Below are 25,165 nucleotides of genomic sequence, written 5' to 3'. Positions count from 1 at the left end.
GGGCAGGAAGATGGCGGCCGGCGGCGGCGGCGGCAGCGGCAAGGCCTCCTCGTCGGCGGCGTCGTCGTCGTCCTCGGCGGGCGCCCTGGAGGCCTCGCTCGACAGGAAGTTCCAGGCGGTCACCAACACCATGGAGTCCATCCAGGGCCTGTCGTCGTGGTGCCTGGAGAACAAGCGGCACCACAGCACCATCGTCTACCACTGGATGAAGTGGCTGCGGCGCTGTGAGTGCGGGCCCGGCCCCGGGGGGGGGGGGGGGGGGGGTCCGGGATCCCCTCACGCTCCTTCCCCTCTTCCCCCTCACGGGCCGGGGGGCGGGAGGGGGGGGGTCCGGCCTCCTGCACCCCCGGGAGGCTGCAGGCAGCAGCCGGGAGGCTCTTCCTGCGCGTACCCCAAATCTGAATCCCTCGGGGTGCCCCCTTTGTGCTCACGGCTGCTTTGCAAAACCCCCTTTAAATCAAAAAAAACAAAAAAAAGAAAAAAACAGCGTGTTTGGCCCTGTGGGTGGTGGTGGTCGACGCCGGCTGTCCAAGCGGTGCGGTGCCAGGGCTGCGCGCACCCCTCCGCGCCGCGCTCGCCTCTCGCCCGGCATCGCCTCTTAGGCAGCCCCCGGGCCCGCTGCGGGGTGGTTGGGGTCGTTTTTGCTTTCTTTCCCCCGTTATGTGCACCAGCAAAAGGCGCTTGGGTCTAGTTTGCGTGGAGAAGTTTGGCGAAGTAATTTCCAGTCTTGGCTTTAAAAAAAAAAAAAAAAAAAAATACGCTGTTTCCTTCCGTCTGGTTCCTTTTCCTTGATTCACGTTGGTGATACGAGTGAGTGTGCTGTAATTAAAAAATATAGAAACACATCCTATTTAACCTCTCGCATCCTGCCTACATCCTGAAGAAGGTGTATTTTCCGATTGGAAGAGCTTGTTTTCTATTTTTAGAATATTCTTGGAAACGTGAAGTTAGAGCGAATTTCCTGCTTCCTTGTGTTTTGACGGGTGCCATGCTGTCTTGTCCTGTTTCTGCTTTTTAGCGCTTGCTGTTTTGTTTGGGTGATTTGTGCGTTTGGTCGTCAGAAAGAAGGGTACGGTTTGAAATGGGTGGAAATACGTAATATTTATGGTCGTGAGCATTCTCTTGCTGTTTGCCAAAGTCCAGGGCTGGTTGTGAAACTCAGCAGAGGATTTGGGGAGTGCTGTGGGAAGAAGGGGGTATAGTTATCTGCTTATGCCAGGGGTTTCAAGCTTAACCTTTAGGAAGTGAACCGAAATCCGAGGTTCTCTGGGGCATGATTACTCGGAAGACCTTTRGCATCACACAGCTTCTGGGCAGGTTTTCTGCTTAGCATCGCCTTTTAATGCTTTAAAAGAAAAAAAAAAGTCTGGCGTTGTTGCACCTGAATGGTAGTACCCTCAGCCTCCCAAATGCTTGCCTGAGTTATTTCAGTACTTTGCTTTGAGAGGTGGGGGAAAAGATGTCTTAAGCATGATATCAGCTCTGATTTGGGATCAGGGAGCATCACTGTTCTGTTCCACAGGAAAAACAGTCTCTTTTAGGCACAAATAAGAAGAAGAGTATTGGATGCTAAAACTCAGATTTGGTGAACTCTAGCAGCAGACGCGGYRGTGACCTGAAARTGGGAAAGTTAATGTTTTCACAGCTCTAAACAAGGCTGAATTATCTTTACTGTCACGCCGATGTATGAAGGYTTTGCGTGTTATTGTTTGAGCTAAAGTAAGCTTTGTAGTAAGGCAAAGATAATATTCTAAAGTGTCATTSCGGTTTGTACTAAATCTTTTGTAAAGTTTGGGATAGTTTGTTTTATGTATAGAGGCAGTCCTGCAAACTGCTGACAGCCCCCTTTCCCTGTTGACTTGCAATAGATGAGGCCCTCGGTGGGAATAAAGCAGATCTGAAGCTTCAGGTAGGGGCTGTCCTGCGTTAGCCTGATACCTTGTTATCCAGGAAGGTTAAGAGAAGTGACAGGTTACCTATTGCCTCATTTGTAAGAGTTATGACTGTAGATCCTCATCAGTTGCAGTCATGGATTTGGATTCCTGGAGTTTATCTGGAGATAAAGACAGTGTGAGTAGTTGTTGCTGCTTCAGTTCAGTGACCTGTTTACATTTTAACAAAATGTAACTTATTTTGGAGGAGATGGCATTAGAAGCTGAGGTTTTGGCACTGAACGTGCAAAAAGACCCATATTGTGAGAAAGATTTGCTATGGGCAGCCCAAATGGAGTGGGGCAACTCTAAAGCTAAGCCTTTTCCATGCTCCGAACTCTTCTGTTTTGATTACGCTTGGTAACCGACATTAAACAGCCTGTTTCAAATGTCAGCCTTAAAGGGTGTAATTAAACTTTATTCCGAGATACCGTTGAACTCAGATGTCTATTACAAGTCACTAGAGCGTTAGTTTTCTTCTGTTGTTCCGATTAGAGGAAAAATCACATAAAACTCACTAAAATTTTGATTTATATTTTTTCTACCATGTCAGTGCACCAAGTGATTATATCTAAGAGAATAATGTAAGAACCAGTGTATTTGTTTCTAAGAAATAGCTCTTTCCAATCTGTGGTGACCTGCTCGTAATCGGTCCGTCCTTTGCCACTGTCCTCACGCTCTTCTCCTTGAAATCCCGTTCCCTTTCATGGTTTGTGGTAGCTTGTCCTTTTTGTCCAAATGAGCTTCCTCCAAGCTGCGCCRTTCCTTGGGGACTCCACAGGACTCTGTCCTTGGTCCTCTTCTCCCTTGCAGTCTTTGAGTAATCTCTCTCCAAATAAAATTCGGCTCTCACCTCTGTGCTAAGGACTTGCAGATCCGCTTTGACTCTAGACTTGGTGTCTCTTGCCATAACTGAAACGTTAGCCCTTCTTTGGAGTATCTTTGTGAATGTCCTGCTCCAGGGCAGGCTCGACGTGACTAAGTGCCTGTAACTTAAGGCATGTTCCTCGTCTTTGGCTTGAACCTCACTCTTAACTCTGTGCATTCATGCAGGGCATGAATCTTGCGCATTTATTTTCTACAGAGCTTCTGTCCTCCTCATTGGTAGAGCTAAAATTCTTCCCCCAGACTCTTGCTGTTTCTTGATGATTGTGACATTTGTCTTTCTGACAAATGTCTTTCTCCTGACATATATGTTTCTGCTCTGTTTGTGTCCATTCAGGATAGCTTCCAAAAGTCATTTTTCTAGCRCATTGTTTTGACATTGCCCCTTCCTTCTCTTTTGTATTCCTCCATTAGTTCTTCCCTCGCTCTCAAGTTCATCGAACATAATATAACTGTTTTCACGTTCAGGGCCCTCGATGCTCTATTTCCATGCTGTCAGCTTTTGTTCACTGTTGAAATGTTGACTCCTGCCTTTGATCGGTTTGTACCAGCCTGTACCTTTTATTTCTTACATTTTTGTATAAGCACTTCCAAGGATTTCTTTGTGCTGCCCTCACGTTCTGGAGGGTTTCTCGTCAACACCTACCAACCCCCCCCTCATTTTCTTTCAAGTTCCTCCTCAAACTTTTTATCTGGGGTGTCTGTGGAAAAAACCTTGACAGTAGCTGTGATGCTAGTATGCCATGACCCCTGTTTATTTTGTTATTTCCTGTTTATTGATTTTTTTTCCCCACCTTTTCCTCTTGCGGTACACTTTATTCTCTGCCCCAAAGACCTTACAGTCTCTTTGTGTTTTCATTAGCAGTTAGTCCAGGGAAAAGTCTAAGCCTATAACAAGAGCTCGTGCCCAGTTCAGTAGTAGTAATAATAATAATGGAAAGTACAGCTTGCTTTTGTTTTTTTCAGCTTTTAAATGTTTTTAACTCTAGAGATTCTAAGAATATGTAACAGCTGCCATTTCCAGAGAGCTTCTTGCAAAAGACAGATTTAGTAAGATAAGAAGGACTGTATCACCGAGTTTTTCACCGAGTTTGTATAAGATGAAGATGAAAGTGTGTGTGTTTAATTGCCGGGAGAAATGTGTTTATATCCGTTAGATATGCATCTCCATTAAATGAAGAAGTGTGAGAAAGTTAAGTAGGGCAACTTCCATGTGTACTGAAATTACGTACTGAAATTATGCTGGCATTATACTGAGGGGGGGTTATTGCAGGAGGTTTTGCATTAAAAAAAAAAAAAAAGAAAAGTGCGTGGAGGAGAAAAAAATTGACCTTTTTATTCTTCGATAAATTAGAATAGCCTTTGTGCTGGCCTTGGAGACAGGAGATAATTGATTTTCCTGCCTCAGGTCACACACTGGGCTGGGACAGGAATTTGGTCAAAACGCTTGCAGTCTCACAGACTCTCTCGCCCGTGTGGATTGGTCAGTTCCGTCTTCCTCTGCGTGCTCTTGAGATGAAACTTTTTCTATTTTGCTGTGGGTATTTTCCTTTCTCGTGGTATAGCCAGTGCATTTTGCCGTATCTCGATGGATTTTTCTTTGCTTCGCTCCTATGCATTTGTTTTAGCTGATGTAAAGTTGTCCAGTTTTGTGTTAGAGGTATGCAGCTATTTGAACAAAAAATTTGGTGCTTTCAAAAAAAATTACCACCAGCACGTATGCACTTTGCCTTTGGCATGGGCGTTCTCTCTTTCGCAGTTCAAGGTTTGTTCAAAATGTGTTAACTTTTAATGACTCTGGTCATTTATCTATGTGAAGGCCAAGAGTTTTATGAAATAAATGTTTTCTTAGAGGTCAGGCATAATGTTGTAATAACTCTACCTCTGAAAAGTTACTCTTATGAATCAATATTACAAAGTGCTTTCTTGGAGGAGGATCATCTATTCACTATGTTCGCTCAAATAACTTCTAAATACGGGTTAAATTTAAGCACGTAGCCAACTACATTTGTCTCCTTGAGATGTGTTGGTCCAAGTAGATAACGTAATTGTTCTGAAGTTGTGGAGGTGCAGCTAAACAAAATAAAATGGAAGAAAAAAAAATCCCACCCATCTGACAAAAGGTGGGGTGTGATCAGTAATATAACTTCCTGTTTCTTGTATATATTTCCTCTCCAGTTAAGTTGAGGTGGTCTGATAGGGTAATTAAGGAGCTGTTGATCCGTTGATTTATACAGCATGTGTGCTGCCTTCAGATATGGCCAATTGTGTAATGCAATTGAAACTCAATTGTATAATGTGCGTCTTGGATGCCAAAGGCATTTCATTTTCCTTTTTAATGCAGCGTTTTTGTAACTAGCGGTTCTAACCGTTATACAGCATGTTGCTCTACGTCCGTTTTAGCCTGGATTTTTCCTGTTATGTAATTTGCCATTAAAAACATAAGCTCTAGGTTGCGGYGGGCATTAATTCCACCTCGGTTTGGGTCAGAGTTCAGCGTTGTAGCAACTGTTTGGGAGTTAAGATGCTAGGTGTTAGCGTCGCTCAATATGTTCAACATGTCTGGCACGCTTGCGGATTTCTTAAAGTTGGTTCTGAGATTCTTTCTGCTTCATTTGAAGGCTGTGTATATAAACTTTCGATTTAAGCAATTCAACTTGTAATATCTTCAAAATCTATTTTGCATTAGGTAATAAGATCTGAAATTAGATCTGAGAGTGAATAATGCAACTGAAATAAAAAGTGTACTCAGTGACCAATTAGCAATGGAGTACAGGGTTTTAATTAAATCGTAGAAAACCTTTTTTTGATGGAATGACCGATTATATTATTAAAGCTGAATTTTTTTTGTGCGGCTTGCTCTGAATCACTTCCATTGCTTTATTACGGTTTCTGTTTAGAAATCAGCTGAGCGCAGATACAGCAGCATGGCTAGATTTCCAGATCCCCAGAAGAAGGGACGAACCTGAAGGGTGTGGGAGAAGGCAGTGTGGGGTAGTGGACAGAGCACTCTGGCTCCGTTTCTGTCTTAGTTAAGCCCCATCTGAGTGTTTTTGAACAACAAAACGAGATCTGCTTTGTAAGCGCTTTTAAGACGAGGTAATAAATAATTGCTTCCGTTAGCAAACTTTAGATTTGTCGTGTTTGTTACTATTAAAGTTTATAATAAAACATTTGAGTTTAAACTTCTTGAACATCTCAGCTGCAGTAGTAATATTGAAGCAAATACACAGCCTAATGAAAACGATGGAAAATACCTGCAGCAGTAATAGCTAGAAAATACTTGAGGACGAAACGTCTGTTATGAATGAAGAGGCTTCTCTGGTACTTGGGGACRCAGCAGCTATACAACAGTCTTGACTCGGGCCTCTTACCTCTTGCTGTGTTACTCCGTGACCTTTACGGGCAGGGAGAGCGGAGGAGATGGGGCCGCGTTTTGTTGCTGCCAGCTTGCTTTTGGGAAAGCAGCAACCTAAATGTCACTGGCCTTGCTATCCTGCGGGCCTGCAGTTTCTGCTCTCGCACGTTGCTGGCTCTGCTGTGGACACTGCAGCCTTTAAGGCTGGAATATGCTACTCCCCATCTGCAGTGATGTTTGATGGGTGCTGAGGATAAGCAAAAGGAGTCGGTGCTTCCTGTAAGGGCTTTCAGAAGCTTTTCGCAGAGGCCGTTTGCTTCGTGGCTTGTACGAGGTGCGGATTTGAAAGGTGAACAACCTAGCTAAGCCCTTAAGTTTATCCTCAGCTTTGCTTTCCTGAAACAACAGCAGGAAGACGTTGCCTTCATTAGAAGGCAGGTATGAAAGATGTTTTTTCTGAACAAATGTCTTGCTAAAAGCTTGCTTGCTATTGGTATGTCAATATAGCGCAGTATATAGTTCGTATAGTCAGTGTATGTGGCATGAACTTTGAACATAAGCTCAGTGTGTGCAATTTTCCGACATAATGCCGGGCCTCCTATGCTAGATAGATGTCTTGGTGTCTCATATGCAAGAACATAAGGGTTGATGGACCTAGGCTAGCTTGCTTAGTGCTGTTTTCTCATTTATGGTCAGGGCCCTTTTACAGAAAAAGCATGTTTTGTAATCTTTGGTGGAAGTTGTACATGGAGAGGGATCCCGGAAAGCAGCGGCAGTTCATGCCGGTTCGACATGGGCAGGTTTCTCCATGCAGTGAGCCTACCGTGTCATTCATGAGTGGAGCTTGTCTGCATTATAATAAGGCTTTTGAGGTGATAGCATTCAGTACGACTACAAATGCACTAATCCCGTATTTCTGTGGCTGTGATCATCCTTTCCTGCTAATGTGAACGCCAGAAACGAAAACACTCCTTGAAAGAAAAACAGTGGGTGGCCACTGACCCTCTACTGTTCCTCAGAAAGAAACATTGAAAAACAAAGGCATGTTAAATAATTAGTTTCTAATGAAAGTGTGAGAGTTTATTTTTGTTGGCTGCAGAATAATCGTGTAGTCTTTGCATGAGACTTTTTCTTAGGTATAATCTATGGTGTGAGTGAGTTTTGTGAAAATTGTGGCTTTATTTCTGGTTGGCTTTGGGCAGAAAGAAAGTGCAGAGCTCCTGGAAATTGCCAGCGGGTATATGCAGAGATTAAATTGTTACTGTTGGGTGTTTTTATTTTGCTTTACGTTGTGGGTTTGGGTTTTTTTGTGATAGATTGTAAATGCAGAAGTAGTCTTAATAAGGTTAAATGTGTGTACCAGTCTCCTCAGTACTAAAAGACTTTCAAAATGGAAACCTGAAGATTTGAAGAATCAAGAGGAAGAGATTTCACTGATTACAAAGTGCCTCGGGCAAAATTGGAACAGCTGAAAAATAAAGACGGATAGAAATCAAGAAAAACGAAGGAAAATGGTGTTCAGGAGTGCAGTGCTAAAGGTGACAGGAAAGTTGTTCCCAGGAGATGGTATGTGCATTTCAGGGAGGCATGACCACGGACCTAAGGAGTCTCTCGTTGGAGTTACATGCGAAAGGCCACTGTAATTAGCTGACGAAGTTACACGCAGAATCGAGCGGTGTCTGGGTGACGGGCTTCGGAGAGGGATGAAGGATAGGAGCAGAGCTGGCCGCAGGTTTGGGGCTGACGACGGGAAAGCTGCCCTGGCTGTAGGGAACTGTGCATCCGAGACAGGTGAGCTGTTGAAGGTTCGTGTTATCCCAGTCCCCAAACGAGTGCTGCTGGGCGTTGTGAGCAATGTACAGCAACCCGCCTGCCTTGCAGATCCATACGTCCTCCGAGTTGTTCGCGACTGAAAACAAGGAAAGATTGATAAGGAGCTTGGTGAAGAACATTGTGATTTGTAAGCGGAAAGGGCATAACAAGCGCCATCGCGAGCCTGAGGCTTATGCTAGAAATATCTGCTGCGATGGGAAAAGCAGTATATTAGTGATTCAGTGACTTCAGCAAAGCGTCGGACCGACTCGATCACAAATTCTTCAGGATTGTAAAGAGCCATAGGAATTTGTAGACAAAAACTCTGATTAATAATGCAGCTACAATGCAGCCAGAAGGGGGTATAATACATGAAGAAAGTGGAAGTCTGATAGAGCTCATGGGAACATGAAGCAAAATGGTAAATTGTCATCCTTCCTATATTCTAATCCTCATGTTGTGTAGTTAATTTAAGTGAAGAAGTTAATTAGCATGAGGGTCAGCTTACTATGCTACAAACACTGTTACTGGGTGATTTAAGAAAAGGTTTGATGAAAGATTTAAATTTGGAACTGAATGTAAGCAAGACAAAAATGAATTTGGTTTCTGGATGTTTGGAATGAGACAGCTGTACAGAAGTGTTACTGCCTGGGTATCTAAAGGCAAGAAATCTAGATGCTAAGATTAATGCCAGAATAGCAAGAATAGGGGAGGCATTTTGCAGAGATAAATATCTGAGGTGAACGGCCACGGATCTGAGGTCCTTTGTGTGCTCCACAAAAGCTTATATCTCACTTGTGTTGAACTAATTCGGAAACGGCCATTCGAGCAGCCTTGCTGAAGAAAGCGCGGCGTGTTGAGTGACGACGCTGTTGAAGAACTTCGGTTCTCTTTGGACGTTCGGCTAACAAGCAGGAGTATTAAAATTCCTGGAACAGGGCTGACAGTAAAGGGGCTTTCTCAAAACCGCCCCCCACCCAAACTGAAGTTCGGCTCCTGCTCTTTGTGGCATGCTTGTACGGTGAAGAACGCAACAACGTTTTGGGTGGATGCGGTGGATATTGCATAGGATATCTAGCAGGAGCACTTTTCACGCGTTAATTGGTTCCTTTAGGAGGCGTTTAAGCTATAAATGAAAAATGTCATTCCCGTTCTGTAATACGCATCGGCTGGACAGTTACAGATGTCGTTACGTGGCTGGCAAAACTTCCCTGATGATAAAGCTGCAAACCTTAGAGACCATTTTAAAACCATTGCACTTAAGAAATGGGTATTTATACATTATGATTATTAGAAAATACGAATAAACGTCCTCTAAACTATTAAACAGAGAAATTAGGCTGAGTTGATGGCCAAACAACGCAAGGTCAGCGTATGCACTCAGAAGCTTCAAAGCCTGTCTAGTGGGTATATACTCTGGAGCAAATGTTTAATTTTTTTTCTCTCTCTGCACAGAAGGTTGTGTCATATTGTGTTTGACCTCTTATCACTGACTGATGATACTGATCTTTCTGGTTTTACAGCTCCTTTTGTGGAGTAGATATCATAGAAATAGCCCAGGGTCACTGACTTCTTGCTCTGTGTTCTTTCTACGCCCAAGTCGGAGTGGAGGCTTGATGTTGCTAGGAACAACATTTACTTTTTGAGAAGATCTGGAAATGATTTATAAATTGAAGCTGCACAGTACAGGCAGAGATAACTGCAGTAGTATCACGTTTGTGGCTGCAAATATGAATGCAGAGAGACAAAGCGACTGCAGTGCTGCTCTGGGCAAACCTGTGGCAAACRAGCGCGTGGAATTTGGAGGTCTTCCTTTCTAGTTCCCAATTTTTACCCTTGGTCTTGTCATTGGATACGCCATTCTCAGAAATGCTGGGAGGGGGGAGGGAATCAGACACTTAAAAATATGCTAGAAATGCTGCTGACATTACTTCTTTTACTTTATGATGAATCTGAATTTTCTTTTTGTCTCTAGCTGCCTTTCCTCATCGATTGAATCTTTTTTACTTGGCCAATGATGTCATACAGAACTGCAAGAGAAAAAATGCAATTGTATTTCGTGATACWTTTGCCGAAGTGCTTCCTGAAGCAGCTTCATTAGTGAAGTAAGTAATTGTGAAGGTTTAAAGCCTCAAAAAAYGTGAATTTATTCTCTGTTGCTCTTACACCTCAAATTTTCTAGAAATATTAGGAAAATTTCAAGGTGTTTTTTCTACTGCATTCATTAATTCTCTTTTAAAAATATAGTCTAGTTTTAAATGTGTGAATTCATACATATATGTGTGCTCGTGTTTATAAAGAGCTGTCTTGCTTCATATTGCCATTTGATACATTAAAATGTCTGCTGACCGTGCTGTTAAATGTTGGTCTGGAGATGCTAACAGCTGTGTCAGTGTGAGGTTTCCTGCAAGGAGTGTTTTAGAGTTGGTATGTATTTGGCTTTCAATTTGGGGGCGAGAGGTCTCATCTGAGTAAAATATACCGTCACATGAACTGAGGGGGCAGTCTTCCCCCCCACCCCCATAGCATGCGCTCCTTGTAGCTCTGCCGTCCCCTACCTCCCCAAGCGTACGCGCGTGTAATGGTGAGGTGACCGCTCCAATGCTGCCAGAGCCGGAGGCGTGTTTGCAGAGCAGAGGGGCGCGGAAAGTGCACGGAAAGAAGGGGAGCGCAGGAGAGGACGAGGAGGGTGTCTTCATTGCAGTCTCCGCAGCTCGGCCTGTGGCTGACTGTGCACCGTCAGAAAAACTGTCACAGGTTCCAGTCTAATTCCTGCATGTTTCTTCCTGGATCTGGTGCTGATATATGCATCTGCTAAAACATTATTTCTCTTCAAGGTAATATATTCTCCAGGGTTATTTTGTCCTCTACTGGAAATTTGAGACTTTCGTTTACTGATAATGTTGGACTAAAGGATTTTGCGCTGGCACTTATCCAGGTGGGGCAAGCCTCATCCTGCTGGGCTGAACGCAGTGGGGTACCTTGCTGGCCTGTGTTTTGGTTGCTGAGTCTTCCCCTAGCCCTAGGGCGACTCTCAAGGGGTAAGACATGACAGAAATCCAAAGTAATAATAGTAATGTCATATTGCTGTTTTGTGTCTCTTTGGAACAGAGTTGAAATTGAAAGTGGCAGATGGTTAAACATAGCATGATGAGGGGAAAAGGTTGAAGTTTGACTGCTCATTATCTTACAGTTAAATGTAATTTGCCAGAAGGGAAAGTTGAAATGCCATTAATAGATACCAGCAAAAATGAGGAGGAGGGAGAAAAGTTTCCAGGAGTATTAAGCTACCCAAGGAAAAAAGAGAAAGAAAAACTACCAGAAGAATTGCACGGTATCAGTTTCTGTGATATCCCGGGCAAGTTTTGATGCTTACAAAGTCCACTYCTCTTCCAAATTTTGGTATGGAAAGTAAGATTAAATGGGTAAATCCTTTATGAACTTGCTGCTTTGGTCTTCAGGTGTTTGTATATGAATGTGGTTTGTATGACAGAGCATCTGAACATCTCAGGGTAAGATACAACCCATTTACACTTGGCGTTGAGACATGCGATGGTGCTAACTGCCACAAAGTTTCCRTAGGGAACAACAGTAATAGCTCGTATTTCCAATTAGAGAGTTTTGAGTCCTCTAGGGTAGTTGCTTCTGATTCTTAGCAGGGCTCAGGCTTGTATGCTGCCCTTGGAGGTTTTATTGTTTTAATGCTAACATCTATATGTACAAGCTTTAGTTAAGGTTGCTTTTCGGAGAGTRCTCTTTCTTTCAGTGATGAGCAGAGCGTTGACTAGTTCTGGTTACTCACTTTTTCCTCTACTGTCTGAAGAGCTGTTTATTCAGCCTCCCACCCTTATGTTGACTCAGGTGTCTGGGGAAAGTATACATTGAGAGTGCTTATAGATGTTTTATTTGATTTTCTTTTTTTTCTTGAAAAAAATACCTAGGCAAGTTATTATGCTCTTTATTTTGAAAATCAAGCTATCTTTTTTTTCTTTTTTTGCTCACTTCAAAGATTCTTACAGATGTCATTGCATAATTTCCAAAGCTGATTCTGATAGGCACAGAAGACACATGTGATCCAAGAGCAATGGGAGAGCTTGTCTTCTTGAGGARAGCTCCACACCATTGATAATCTATTGTACAGTCACTTGTGTCTGAAGTAATTAGTCTTCTCTGTGAACAGAATAACTTTTATTTTTTTCCCCTGGAATAATCACTTTTGTTCCAGGGCATCAATATAGACAGGTGCTTCGGAAGAGTAACAATTATTTTTCCCATAAAGAAAGGCTTCAAAGAAATCCTGTTGCTGTTGCTACTGCTCTAATACCTTCTGATTTTACCCCGAAGGACATGTCTGTGGCCCTGGTTTGTTACRACACTGGAGTGCACTTGTGTGTGTGCACGTGCGTAACTCCAGCCGAATAGGCGGCTGCCTTGATTTCCGCAGGAGTCCTTGCAGTAGAATTAAGTCTTCATCTGGACAGATAACTTCCCAGTCTTAAAGGTCTTTTAAGGTCTATTAACATTTTAAGCACAGAGTTATTTTTATTGTTATCCATTCTAGAATCATGAGAAATTACACAGTGTGTGGAGGAAAAAACAAAACAAAACACATGCTTTTTTTTTTTTTTTTCCCCCAGGGATCCATCGGTTTCTAAATCTATAGAAAGAATCTTTAAAATCTGGGAAGACAGAAATGTATACCCGGAGGAAACCATTTTGGCACTAAAAGAAGCTCTAAGTAAGTTACTTACCCTTTGCATATCTTAATATACAAACTAATGTGTTAGCTTATAACCTTACTAACCTTTAATCAGGATAAAGAAAACATTCGGAAATCACAGAGTAAAATGCGTATCTGTTCWTTCTGTATTTGCACAGAAATTTAAAGGTAGTAAGCTGCTGTAATTCAGTGATGCTCACTTACTTCTGTGTCATGTTCCTTGTACCTTTCTAAAGACAACTCTGAATCTTTTAACGTGAGCTGAAATTGTTCCAGCTGAGAATAAATTGAAAATTAAGTTATCTTGACCCTAGAAGTTCTGATGATTGTGCCTTCATAGAGGACTCGTGTCCTTGGCTCTTCCCTGTGAGTCTGAGTGCCCTAAAACTCCAGCTGAGTCTCAGTTATAATGGTGGTGTAAAGAATCGGCTGTGAAGAAAAGAGGAGGCTTTATTCCTTTCTGTTATGTGTTAGTAGTAAGTGGTATGTTTTAACTAATAATAATTGTCATACAAGAAATAGTCTGGAAGGAAAGCTAGAGGATGAAGTAACCTGTACGTCCTCGAATACTCATTAAAAGAGCTCTGCTTAAAAACAGAAATCTRATATTAACTGGAAGCAGGCGCAGACAGTTAAAACCAGAAATCAACCGATACTCAAATACTTAATTTGAAGGAAATCAGTTCGAGTTTCTGTTTTTGCTGGTTACATCATTAACAGCTAAAGGAGCTTCAGGAAATCCTTACATGTGGTTTCGAGATGCATTTGTAGTCATCACAGGAGAAACACAGTATCGTGGACCCAGTTTTTGGCGTATGAAAAGGCTTTAGTTGAGCATTGCATGTTGATAAGTAAAGTGTGTATATATATATGCTCTGAGAGGTCTAACTTCTGTAATTGAAAAAATATATATATTTCAGGTACTCGTAAATTAGATATTGTGGTGATTTTCATGACTTGCATTACTTGGCTGTTGAATGCTAATTTCATAAACGGAGAATATGGCTAAATAAAAAGCCTGCTTAAAGAACCAAGCAGCAYAGTTTTATTTTTAGATGCACTGTGTTTTGCCTTTTTACTTTGGTCATAGATTGCTACTCATTTATCCAGAAGTTTATTGAGCAGGTTGTTTTTATTACTGTGATTTTTTTTTTTTGAACTGTCTTAGTGTAAAGGCGAACAGAAACTTGATTTAAAAATGGAAGACCATCCCRCAGGTTGCTGTATTCCTGAGTAAACTTAGGTTCTCTTGGGCATTCAGCAGCTCATCTAAGGAAGTTGGTCTAGGTGTTTTAAAACAAATTTCTGTTAACTTTTTACCATGCAACCGTATGGCACCAAAACCAGATTCTTAAAGGAATCCCATAATGCCAGGCTGCAAAAAATGAAATGTTTTCCAGGTACCACTTTCAAATCTCAGAAGCAGCTGAAAGAAACTCTGAACAAACAACCGAATAAGCCGTGGAAGAAATCTCAAAGTAAGGAAACAATGTGAACTCTCTGAAACTAATATAAAAATTGCCTTCTTGAGGAACAGAAGAAAGGCTAGCCCAAAACTGGCAAAGTACCTGGACTAAAATATGAGCCAGCATGCATCTTCCAGGCTTGTAAAGCTCCTTACAGAATAATATGTAAAGCACCAAGGAGTTGTTGCTAGAGAACCACTTTTTAAAGGAATGAAGTATGGAGAGAAAAAAAAAAAAAGCTTTTATGAGAGCAGAGGTTTTGAACAGTAGAGAAAAGATCTGGTGGAACCTCTTGGAAACTGGCATTAGAATATTCAAAGATGGAGAGAAGACAGACAGAACCATGTGCATTGGCATCAGTAAAGCATGGTGGACATTACCTTCATGTTCAGGAATACATCTTCAACAGCAAACTAGATGATAGGATAAAAGAAAACTGGAAACTGGCAGTGCAGATAATGAACTTTTCAACCCAACATTACCAGAAATGCAGTCTAGCTGGAAATGCAGTTATAATATACCAGTCTTTATTCTTGTGATAATTATTATACACTAAAGCCTTGAATGGTCACTAAAGCAAGATGATGGAACATTAGATATAAGATGTGGCACACACCCGTCTGTACACGTGCTGAGATCAGAAGGTTAACAAAAGAGGCCACGGGTTTGGAAGCTTTTATTGCTTGGCTAACATCGCAAGCTACTTTCCCAAGCAAAAATATGTTTTATTCAGCATGGATGAAGGATTTAGCATTTCGCTTCTTATCGCATGTTTCTCCTGTTTTGTCCAGAAACAAATGGATTTAGCGTATCATGATACTGTGATTCAGTTCTTCCCCCTCTGTTAATAAGGTGCCAGAATAGAGATATAAGAGAATTTTTAAGGTTAGTAGGGCGTTAGGCCTAGTAAGTAGCAAAGGGAGACCACATCACAAGGAGATACTGAGCTGTGTGTGTGTTGGCGCTATGGCTGGCGTTCAGGAAATAATATTACCTTCCTTTTAGAGAGGGATGAGCTGTCATTTGATAAGGCTGTTAGATCAACCTTTGCAGGGACTTGTCTTCCCAACCGTAGAGCTGGAAAAGGTATGTGCAAGTAAATTTTCTTGGCACATAAAAAGAAAAAGCTGTAGTATAATTTGATCTCAATCACAGACAACCTAGCTGTATGTGAATGTGTCCTGTGTAGCTGATGGAAAGCCAGCACATTGAGTGATATCTGTGTGGAGGGAAAAATGTCACGAATAACAGCCTGTGAGTCTTTCACTGAGTTAGGTTAAAATCTTTTTAATTAGAGCTGCCTTTTGTGACTTTTGATTAATATTAAATTCCTCAGTTTTTAAAAAAACTTTTTTTTTTTTTTATTCCAACAGCATCTACGAACCCGAAAGCTGCTCTGAAGTCCAAGATTGTTGCTGAATTCAGAGTAAGTTTGCAAGTGGAAATATTCTGTTGCACTAACCTCTGTTCTTGGGCTGTAGCTTTTGTGTAGTTTATGTCCACCAGTAGCATAAGCTTGACTGGAAGCTCTAGTATTCAGTGTCTTTTTGTTCATTGGTGTATAATGGCTGCTAGACATTTAAGTTGCAAGTTTTGTTAGAGCTGCAACCCCTTCTGTGTACTGTTACGGACAATGCGACGGCTGAAAAGCATTCTGAGAGGCGTGGAGGTTCCCTTTGGAAGCACTAATTTTCATTTGGAATAACCTATTACAAGAGAGCAGTTTGCCTTCTCGAGAACAGAGTGAAATACTTTTTGGTACCCTGAAAAGGGTTTGCTGTTACAGTTGGTGCCAGCTGAGGTATATTGCCAGATCATGTTAGTGAAGATGCAGCTTGCAGTGGCTGAAGGATTGGTGGCAATAAAATTCTTCTAAATTAGGTCCCCTGAAGTAATAACCTGTGTTATTGAAATGCATGCTTACTAATAAAGGCAGCGATTAAAAAAAAAGGGGGGGGGGACCAGATCTGTCCCCACTCTCAACTATCATAGCTAAGCCAGGAGACCTTTAGAGTTATAGACCCTGTCTAAATTTGAATGAGCTAATCTGTTTCACTKTAGGTTAAAAACGCAGAGATTCACATAATTGACTTCTGCATTAGCTTCGATTCCGAGATGTTCTTGAAACAAAGTACGCTGTTTGTCACTGAAGTAGGTCTGTGCTGTTAGCTTTGCAAAGCAGGGGATTCTCTTCCATGGAATGTGATGAGGATGCTTTTCTTGTTTGATTTTTCAGCCACAGTCTCTCATTGATGAATTGCTATTATATAAGCGCTCAGAAGACCAGATAGAACTGAAAGAGAAGCAGCTTTCCACTATGAGAGTGGATGTATGCAGCACTGAAACACTTAAATGCTTAAAAGGTAAAGATAGTGTATACTGTATATAGACTGACATAATTGAAGGAGGCACAAATACATATTTCAACAGTTGTAGAAACTCCTCAGTTCTGTTGAACCCTAGACCAGAAATCAGACTTACTTGCCTGTAGCATGCCAAAATTTCAAAGTGCAGTTAAGAAAAAACAGACAGATGCCTAAAAGTCTTTGTTAATTTGGACCTGTATGTAGAAACTAGCTGGTACAAAGCTCAAACAAAGGATAAATGATCAAGATTTGTTAATTTTGTACCTTTTCAAACATGCCGTGGTATATCATTAAAACGTGCATACTTCTTAATGTGTTCAGTACCCTTTAAATAATTTCAGATTTAATATTTTAAGTTATTTAAGAAACCCATTAATTGTTATAGTTTGAGAATGATAACTATGAATCTGATAGCAAGTAATATGTATTAGGAGTAAATCGATTGAGTTTCATTGCCAGATGAACAGGAAATTTCATTGTAAAATTGCAAATAGCTCTAACTATACTTGATAATCCATGACTGCAGTCCTCGAAAATTGTCATTTAAAGTCATGGTTACCCTTAAATGTTTTCTCCAGCCAATGTGATAATGAATAAGAAATAAAACATAGGGTTTTTTTTTCCTCCTGCAAAATGAAAGTATGCTCTCTGGGTAATTGAAAGAGTAAAATTTTCCACTTCTGCCTCTTTAATGGTTACATTTACTTATCATTAATTGTTAATAACTAGTTGAAAACAGCATAGACTGCTAGCAACTTTGCCTCTTACAATGTCTTTTTTTTTTATTGATATTATACTGTTTCTCATGCAGTAGAACTTCTCACACACAAGAGAAAGATGACGTGTGTGAATTTGCAATTCTGAGATACTGAAATGGTTTCCCAGCCATAGTATCGGTATAATACCACACGTAGGATGCAGCCTGTTCAAAGTGGTGTGTGAATGCTGCTCACAGCTACGCTTTGCATGCACAGGGCAGGGGGTTGTTGCTACTAATCGATGAATGAATTAGTCTGGGGAGCGTACAATGCAGTGTACGGTGTCTGTTGTCTGAATTTTCCAGTTGTTGCTGTTTAGGACACACTTTTGAGGCCTGATTTTTCTGCTTGGTGATAGCTCATTTGCGTAATGTTAATCTCCTTTTAGACAAAACAGGAGGAAAGAAGTTCTCTAAGGAGTTTGAAGAAGCAAGTTCAAAGCTGGAAGAATTTGTAAATGGTTTAGACAAGCAAGTGAAGAATGGTCCCTCGCTAACTGAAGCTCTGGAGAATGCTGGTATATTTTATGAAGCACAGTATAAAGAAGTCAAGGTGGTAGCAAATGTAAGCATGCTTTTCCTTAACGAGCATCTGATAGGTACATCGTTACCTCTGTGGGGCAATGATATGCTCATGGATTRTGGAAGTCTATTAAATTTGGGGGCTTGGATTTGTGTTATAAGCTTAGATGTTCTGAAATGCCTCCTCTCACATAGATTGACGTTTGGCTATGCTTTGTTAAGTGTATTGGAGTCTAAAAAATACATCATCTGTGTATTCTGAAATGAAGAAGAAAAAAATTTCTATGTGTGATATGTGCGATCGTTGTACAAATAGTTTAAAAAGAGAACAGAGGTGAGATGTCAGGCAAGAAAACAAGACGCTATAAAAATTAATGGGTCAGAAACTTGGTTCTGATCTTTTATTTTCATGGAATTTTGTAGTCTCTGCATTTTTAAAGGGGAGAAAAATTACAGCCTATCAAATCCTAAACTGGAAACCACACAAGTTGTGATAATACCAGTAGGCAATCTAGATTAACAAACTGAGAAACAATCTGTAAAGCATTATATAAAAAAAAAACAAAAAGCAAAACAAACCAGGAACAAAAACCAAACCAGTAGCCTATTTGTTGGACAAGGCTCTTTCCTGAAAATTGTGTTAAGTCGCTGGAAAAAGCTATCATCTTCACCTGTGTTTTTTTTCATGGGCCTTGCAAGTCAGACTTGCAAGTCAGACTGAAAAGCTTAGTTCTTGCTGCAAAGTTCTTACTGCAGGGTAGAGATAATTGGGAATTGAAATGGTTTTCCAAAGATGTGTGCTACTCTTGTTATGGAAATAATTGAGGCGTGTTATCTTCCTATAAAAGATACTCAGTTAAATGTCCTTTCTTTGCTAGGCTTATAAAACATTTGCTAATAGAGTGAGCAATCTAAAGAAAAAGCTGGATCAATTGAAAGCAACGCTTCCTGATCCAGAAGAGTCTCCTGTCCCTTCTCCAAGTATGGATGCGCCATCTCCAACGGGCTCCGAGTCCCCTTTCCAGGGAATGGGCGAGGAAGATGGCTCACGGTCTCCAGTTGTTGGAAGCCGCAAGACGGTATCTCCAGAGCCTGTGACAGATAATCGGGATGTGGAGGACATGGAACTCTCAGATGTGGAAGATGATACGTCCAAAATTATTGGTATGTTCTGTGGCAGCAGCAGGGAAACAGGGTAATTGTTGTGTAGAYACTATATCTAAGCAAAACGGCCTTGATGAGCTTCGTTTGGGATGTAGAGCATGTGCAGAACCCGGGTCTGGGCTGTGGATGTTACACTCAGGTTTCCTTCTCCTACACCAGTCCTCCAACCCAAGCCGGGAAGTCATGATCTGGTTGTGATTATTCCCATCTCCCAAAGCGCTCATAAAAATGCTTTTTACATAGCCTAGTGGGAATCAGTCTTTACCTCCCTAATGAGGATCGTGTTGAAAATCCTGTACTGCTTAATCCTAAATAATCCTGTGGGGATAGATTGACAGTTCTGGTTTTGTTCTCTCCCTCTCTGATGTAGTGGAAGAGAGGAAGGAGAAACAGGCTGCTCCAGCCTCAGCACCTGTGAAGACTGAAAGTGTCCCCAAAGTGGTGCCGTCTACTGCTGCAATAGGCACAACTTCTGTGACTGTGACAACACCTGCCCAGACTCCTGTAACTCCTCCAACTCCTAAGGCAGTGAACACGGCGCCTGTTCCTCCGTCGCCAGCGCTTGCTTTGCCGAACCTCGCCAACGTTGACCTGGCAAAGATCAGCTCCATTCTTAGTAGTTTAACTTCTGTTATGAAAAATACAGGTGAGTGCTGAAAAGTTACTTGCGCAGGTGTTTGGCTTTGAAGAACTAATAGTGCGGTCGTGTTAGTTTTGTAATCTTCTAAAGCTAAATTGTCTCAGACTAAGTGTGAATGATTTATTAAAGATCTGGMTAAGTCTTTCTGATGCGCTAGACTGTCTTGCTTCGTGAGCCTCTCCTTGTTCACACCTTACTGGAGCTCTGCTGCAGCTGTATCTGTTGAAAACTTAAGCCAAAACAGCTTACGTTAACAAAGCAACATGTGTACGCTTCCATCCTAGGTGTCAGTCCTGCATCAAGACCGTCTCCGGGAATACCGACAAGCCCAACAACTCTTACTGGCGGCTTGAAGACTCCTGTCATGGGGACTCCATCTGCTCCTTCAAATCCTTTGGCAAATATTCTCTCCAAGGTTGAAATAACTCCTGAAAGTATTTTGTCTGCTCTCTCCAAAACCCAGACACAGACTGCACCAGCATTGCAAGGTACTAGAGTGAATTTTGAGCAARCGGCCAGCTGTGTGTTTGATGGCAGTGTCAGTATCGAAACATCCTATTGGGCAAGTCCTAAGACAAAAATGAAGAGAGAAAAACTTATATGCTACATTTCTGGGGTATTGGCCAGTCAGTTTTTATCACTTTCCCATACATCTTGATGTTTTTGAAATAACCTAAGAGTTATTTCAAGGGAAATAACCTAAGGGACCCCTGGCTCRCTGGGACACCATCTTGGAATATCCTATACTTGCTTTACTTTGACTCAAATTTTATCCCTTGATAAGCAAATGGTGTTAACATACCAGGCTGCTTTACTTCTTACTGTATATGTTGAAGTCTGACATTTCATGGAAGGATGCTGAACATGACAGGAGACCAAGTGAAGTCTTCGTGGTATCTTTATGCTTCTGAGARAGTTTTTTCTAGAGGCTAGAGCAGAAGACTTTTCAAAGATGCTGTTCCTGTTGCTGTGAACRTGCATGTATGACCCTGGCTAACAGTGCAATGTGTATGCCTGACAGTATACCTGGCTACAAAGCCAGGATGAGTATTACTTAATTAATGCGGGCGTATGTTGTGATTTATAATTGTAGGTTAATCTGAGGCTCTGGCAAAAGTTCGAACCTCTGTAGGTGYAAATTAGTATTTATATTAACGTGGCAAAATCTAGTCATTTTGCTGGCTAAAGCATCGAATAGTTTTAAGGAGTAACACTGTAATACTAATACAAAAACCTTTCTCTTGACAGTGGTTCTAATTGTTTTGCCTCTTATCGGGATATCTGAATGCAGCATTTTTTTTTCCAGGTTTGTCATCCTTACTTCAGAGTGTTGCTGGAAAYACAGTTCAGTCGAGTGAAACTGCATCACAGAGCACTTCAGCGTCACCAGCCAACACAACTGTCCCTTGCATGAAGGGGAGGAATATTCCTTCCAATACTCAGCCCTTTATATCTAAAAATTTTGGTTATTCTCCAAACTCATCTACTGCTGAGGTTTCTTCGACTTCAGTTAATAAGGCTCCCATTGGACATACCCCAGGGCTTTCAAGTTCTAGTTTTAAGCCGCCAACAAATTCCCTGGGATTTTCCAGTTCCCATCCTACCAGTCCTTCTTCCCTTCTACCAACAGAGACTTCAATGAGTCAATCCTCTGAAATTTCAAAGGCAAAGCTGGAATCAGAACCTCCCTCTCCAAGCCTGGAAATGAAGATACACAATTTCTTGAAGGGAAATCCCGGCTTCAGTGGTCTAAACTTGAATATTCCAATTTTAAGCAGCTTAGGGTCCAACATTGCAACAGAAAGTCATTCGTCTGACTTTCAGCGTGGTCCYACTAGCACTTCTATGGACAATGTGGATGGAACGCCAGTTCGCGATGAGCGAAGCGGGACGCCCACCCAAGATGAGATGATGGATAAGCCAACGTCGAGTAATGTTGACACTATCTCTTTGCTGTCAAAAATCATGAGCCCTGGTTCTTCTACTCCCAGTAGCACAAGATCACCTCTTCAGAGTAGAGAYGACGGCTATTCCCAAGAACTTTCTAATTCTGTACACACCTACCGGCCTTTCAGCCTAGGCAGAGATTCTCCAGCCAGCATGTATAAGCAATCTGCAGACAGCATGGAAATACCCTCATCTCTAATGGACTCCTCTCAGGAGAAGTTTTATCCAGACACGTCTTTTCAGGAGGACGAAGATTACCGTGACTTTGATTACTCTGGGCCGCCGCCATCTGCCATGTTAAACCTAGAGAAGAAGCCCGCAAAGTCCATTTTGAAATCGAGTAAACTATCCGAAGCTACAGAGTACCAGCCGGTTCTGTCTAGTTACAGTCAAAGATCGCAGGAGTTTAGTGTGAAGTCGTCTTTTCCTCAGTCTATGAGGTCTATTCTTGATCAGAGCGAGAGCTGTGACCCCCTGTCGTCATCTCCAGGGATGTATGGAAGCTACGGCCTCAGGGGAAATGACTCCACTTCGGATGGCTCCCCTTCGCCTAGTAAGAATGATGTTTTTTTCGCACCAGACTCCAATCATAATAATTTATCCAAATCTGTGGTGCACTCTGGCTTGTCACAGAAGCAATATCCAGACTCGCCCCATTCAATCTCCCACAGGTCGCTTTTCTCTTCTCAAAACACTCTCTCCAACCCTGCGGGCAGAGCGCCTACGTCAAGCGTGGAGAAGTCGCTAGGTTCTTCCATTTCTGCCACGTCAACAATCGAGTTCAAGAACATGCTCAAGAACGCGTCTCGTAAGCCCTCCGAGGAAAAGCATTTTAGCCAGATTCCCAAAAGCAGCTCCAGCGAAGGGGTTAGCTTGTCTAGCCACAGCCAAACTGGAATTTCCAAGGGAGAACAGCAGCAGCAAGAGGAGCATTACCGTATAGAAACTAGGGTGTCGTCGTCCTGCTTAGACTTGCCCGACAGCACTGAAGAAAAAGGAGCCCCCATAGAAACGCTGGGCTATCATAACGCGTCTAGCCGGGGAATGTCAGGAGAGCCGATTCAGACCGTAGAGTCCATAAGAGTTCTCGGGAAAGGAAATAGAGGACACGGGCGAGAGGCGAGCAGAGCGGGGTGGTTTGAGATAAGCAACACAGGTAGCGCTTTTGATAACGGGCCCTCGAGCGCCTCCGAGCTGCCCAGCATGGGCAGCGGCGGTGGGATCGCCGGCTTCCAAGCGCAGTACAAGGAGCACGTGCCGCCCTTTCAGGAGAGCGTAAACAATTTCCGAACCAATAATTTCAGCCCTGCTTTCGAGCATCACATACCGCCTCCTATCGCGCCTCCTYCCATAGAGCACGGGACTCCTTTTCAGAGGGATCAAGTCGGTGCGCCCTCCGGGCCCCCGTCCGCTCCGCCCAAGGATCACGGAAGCCTTTTCCCTAGGGATCACTCGGTTCCTCCGCACATGCCATCCGTGGATCACACTAACCCTTTCTCGAAGGAAACATCCGCTCCGCTCTCCTTGCCGCACGGCGTGCCCCCTCCTCCCGCCGTGGAGCACGGTGGGGTCCCTTTCCCCGCTCCTCCTCCCCCTCCCGTGCCCGGGGAGCATCCCGGCGTCCCCTTCCCCACCCAGCCGCCGCCGGCCGGCGAGCACGGCGGCGTGCCCTTCCCCGCCCCGGCCCTCCCCGTGGAGCACGGCGGCGCCGGTGGCAGCGGCGGCGGCAGCGGCGGCGGCGCCTTTTCCAAGGAGCACGGTACTCTTCACCAAGGGACGCTAAAAGAGCATTTTACCGTGCACTCGGGCCCCCGGGAGCACGCGGCCCCGGCGCAGCGCGACCACGGCGGGCCGCCCCTCGGCCGCGTGCGCGACAGCGTGGGCCTCGGCTCCCTGCCGCGCGAGCAGCTGGGGCCCTCCCGCAGCGTCACCCCCGTCGGCCCCGCTCACAGAGACGGCGTCAACCGGAGCGGCATGATGATTAGGAACCCGCGACCAGACTTTAGGCCTAGGGAACCTTTTATGAACAGGGACCCGTTTCACAACTTAAAAAGGCCCCGGCCGCCTTTCGGAAGGGGCTCTCCGTTCTTTGCACCAAAACGCCCGTTCTTCCCTCCCAGGTACTGAAGCAGACACCCATCTCTTTAAGTGAAGGTATTGGGACGTTCTAGAGAGCAGTGGAGTAGCGCTTTCACTTGGTTTTTTTGGGGTTTCTTTTTGTTTTTTTTGGTGTTTTTTTTCCCTAAAGAGCCCCCCGTAACGTTTTTCTAAATTAAATGTTCCGTACTTTTTGGTCGTTCATCTTCTAAGCCACCCACTTGGCGTAAGAACTAGGAAAAAAAGGAGGAAAAAAAAAAAAGTTTTAACAAAAATGAAATTTCCGAAGAGTATCGCTGTTGAAATAAAACTTCCAGTAGTAGTTTAAAGAAAAAGGAAAAAAAAAAAAAAGAGATCAAATGCGCGATGTTGGGATGTCATTTTAGCTGATCACCAAATTGCTTTGCCTCRCGAGTCCTCTGAACCTGTGATAGATTTGAAAAAGAAAAAAAAAACAAAGGTGGGGGAAGGAACTCTGCTACTATTAAGGAAGAATTAAGGGTCCAAGCGTTTTCTATGGTGATAGAAATATTAACCCTTCCTGTGCCTTTCTGTTTGGATTAACCGGTCGCTCCCTTCCTGCGGCGCTGCGGGCACGACGGCCGCCTTGCTCGGCTCTTTCCAGCTCGCTGATAGAGGGGGAGGGCAGGCCGCCGCCATTCGCTCCTTCATCGCTTCTGTGTGTCCAAAAAAAAGCAAAAAAAGGCAAAAAAAAAAAAATCTCYGCTCTTCGTGGCTGACCGTGTACAGTTTTCGCCCCCAGGAACCTTGAACTTTTGCGTTTGGTTTCGGGAAAACGGTCTCTAGCGCCTGCGTGCTCCCTAGCTCCGGTTCAGTTCTCTGCCTTGGAAAGACGAGGGAATGATTAACCGGCTTCGGGCTATAACCGAACGGATGCAAGGCCGCGCGTTTCTCGTACGGACGCGTGTTCGAAGCGCCCGTCGCTCTCGCGGCGCGCGGCTCGCAGCAGTTTTCTCTTTCTTGTCTCTTCGCCGTAGAGCTTAACCACGTTTGGAAAGAAAAAACAAAAAAAGCCCCCCCGTTGTTTGTTTTTAACCTGGGAACACTGTTGACTTTATATATGTGTATATATATAATCGCTTTTTAATTACATCTTTTTGATCGTTCGAAACTCGCAGACTGTGTAAGATGAGAGAGAGAACCTGCATGCAGAGAAATGGAAACGATGCCTAGAGTCCTCCTCCTCCTCCTCCTCCTCCTCCTCCTCGCGTGCTCCCATAACGACGTCTCTGCAGCCGTGTGCACGGGGGACTTTTATATGAAGTTGGAATTTTACTTGATTCTTTTTTTTTGTTTTGTTGGTTTTTTTTTTTTTAGTTAGTAGAATACATCATATATGTTTGATAAAGGTGTAGGGTAAATATCTATATAAAAATTACAAAATGAGAACATGGCAGATGACTTCTTTGTCGCGTGTGCTTGGGCTGTGTTTTATTTAATATATATGACGTGTTTGTACACATGAGGAAGCGGTTGAAA

The 25,165-nt window shown here is 43.0% G+C and overlaps 1 protein-coding gene across 2 annotated transcripts; it reads left to right on the top strand.

Annotated features, from left to right (window-relative positions):
* The first annotated feature begins 10 nt into the window (after positions 1-10).
* RPRD2 (regulation of nuclear pre-mRNA domain containing 2) lies at positions 11-25,165 on the top strand. Of its 2 annotated transcripts, XM_026085738.1 has the most exons (11): positions 11-224; positions 9,962-10,091; positions 12,624-12,724; positions 14,107-14,184; positions 15,546-15,598; positions 16,409-16,535; positions 17,685-17,860; positions 18,696-18,981; positions 19,352-19,627; positions 19,906-20,109; positions 20,928-25,165. In XM_026085738.1, exons 1-11 carry the CDS (start codon positions 11-13, stop codon positions 23,693-23,695), a joined length of 4,413 nt encoding a protein of 1,470 aa, XP_025941523.1. In that variant the 3' UTR covers positions 23,696-25,165. The 2 variants fall into 2 exon arrangements, with proteins under 2 accessions (XP_025941523.1, XP_025941524.1); XM_026085739.1 differs by lacking the exon at positions 14,107-14,184.

The sequence above is a fragment of the Apteryx rowi genome, unplaced genomic scaffold, assembly GCF_003343035.1.
Source record: "Apteryx rowi isolate R43461 unplaced genomic scaffold, aptRow1 scaffold_673, whole genome shotgun sequence".
NCBI lineage: Eukaryota > Metazoa > Chordata > Aves > Apterygiformes > Apterygidae > Apteryx > Apteryx rowi.
The sequence above is the reverse complement of the archived record's forward strand: the minus strand, read 5'-3'. Positions and strand labels throughout refer to the sequence as shown.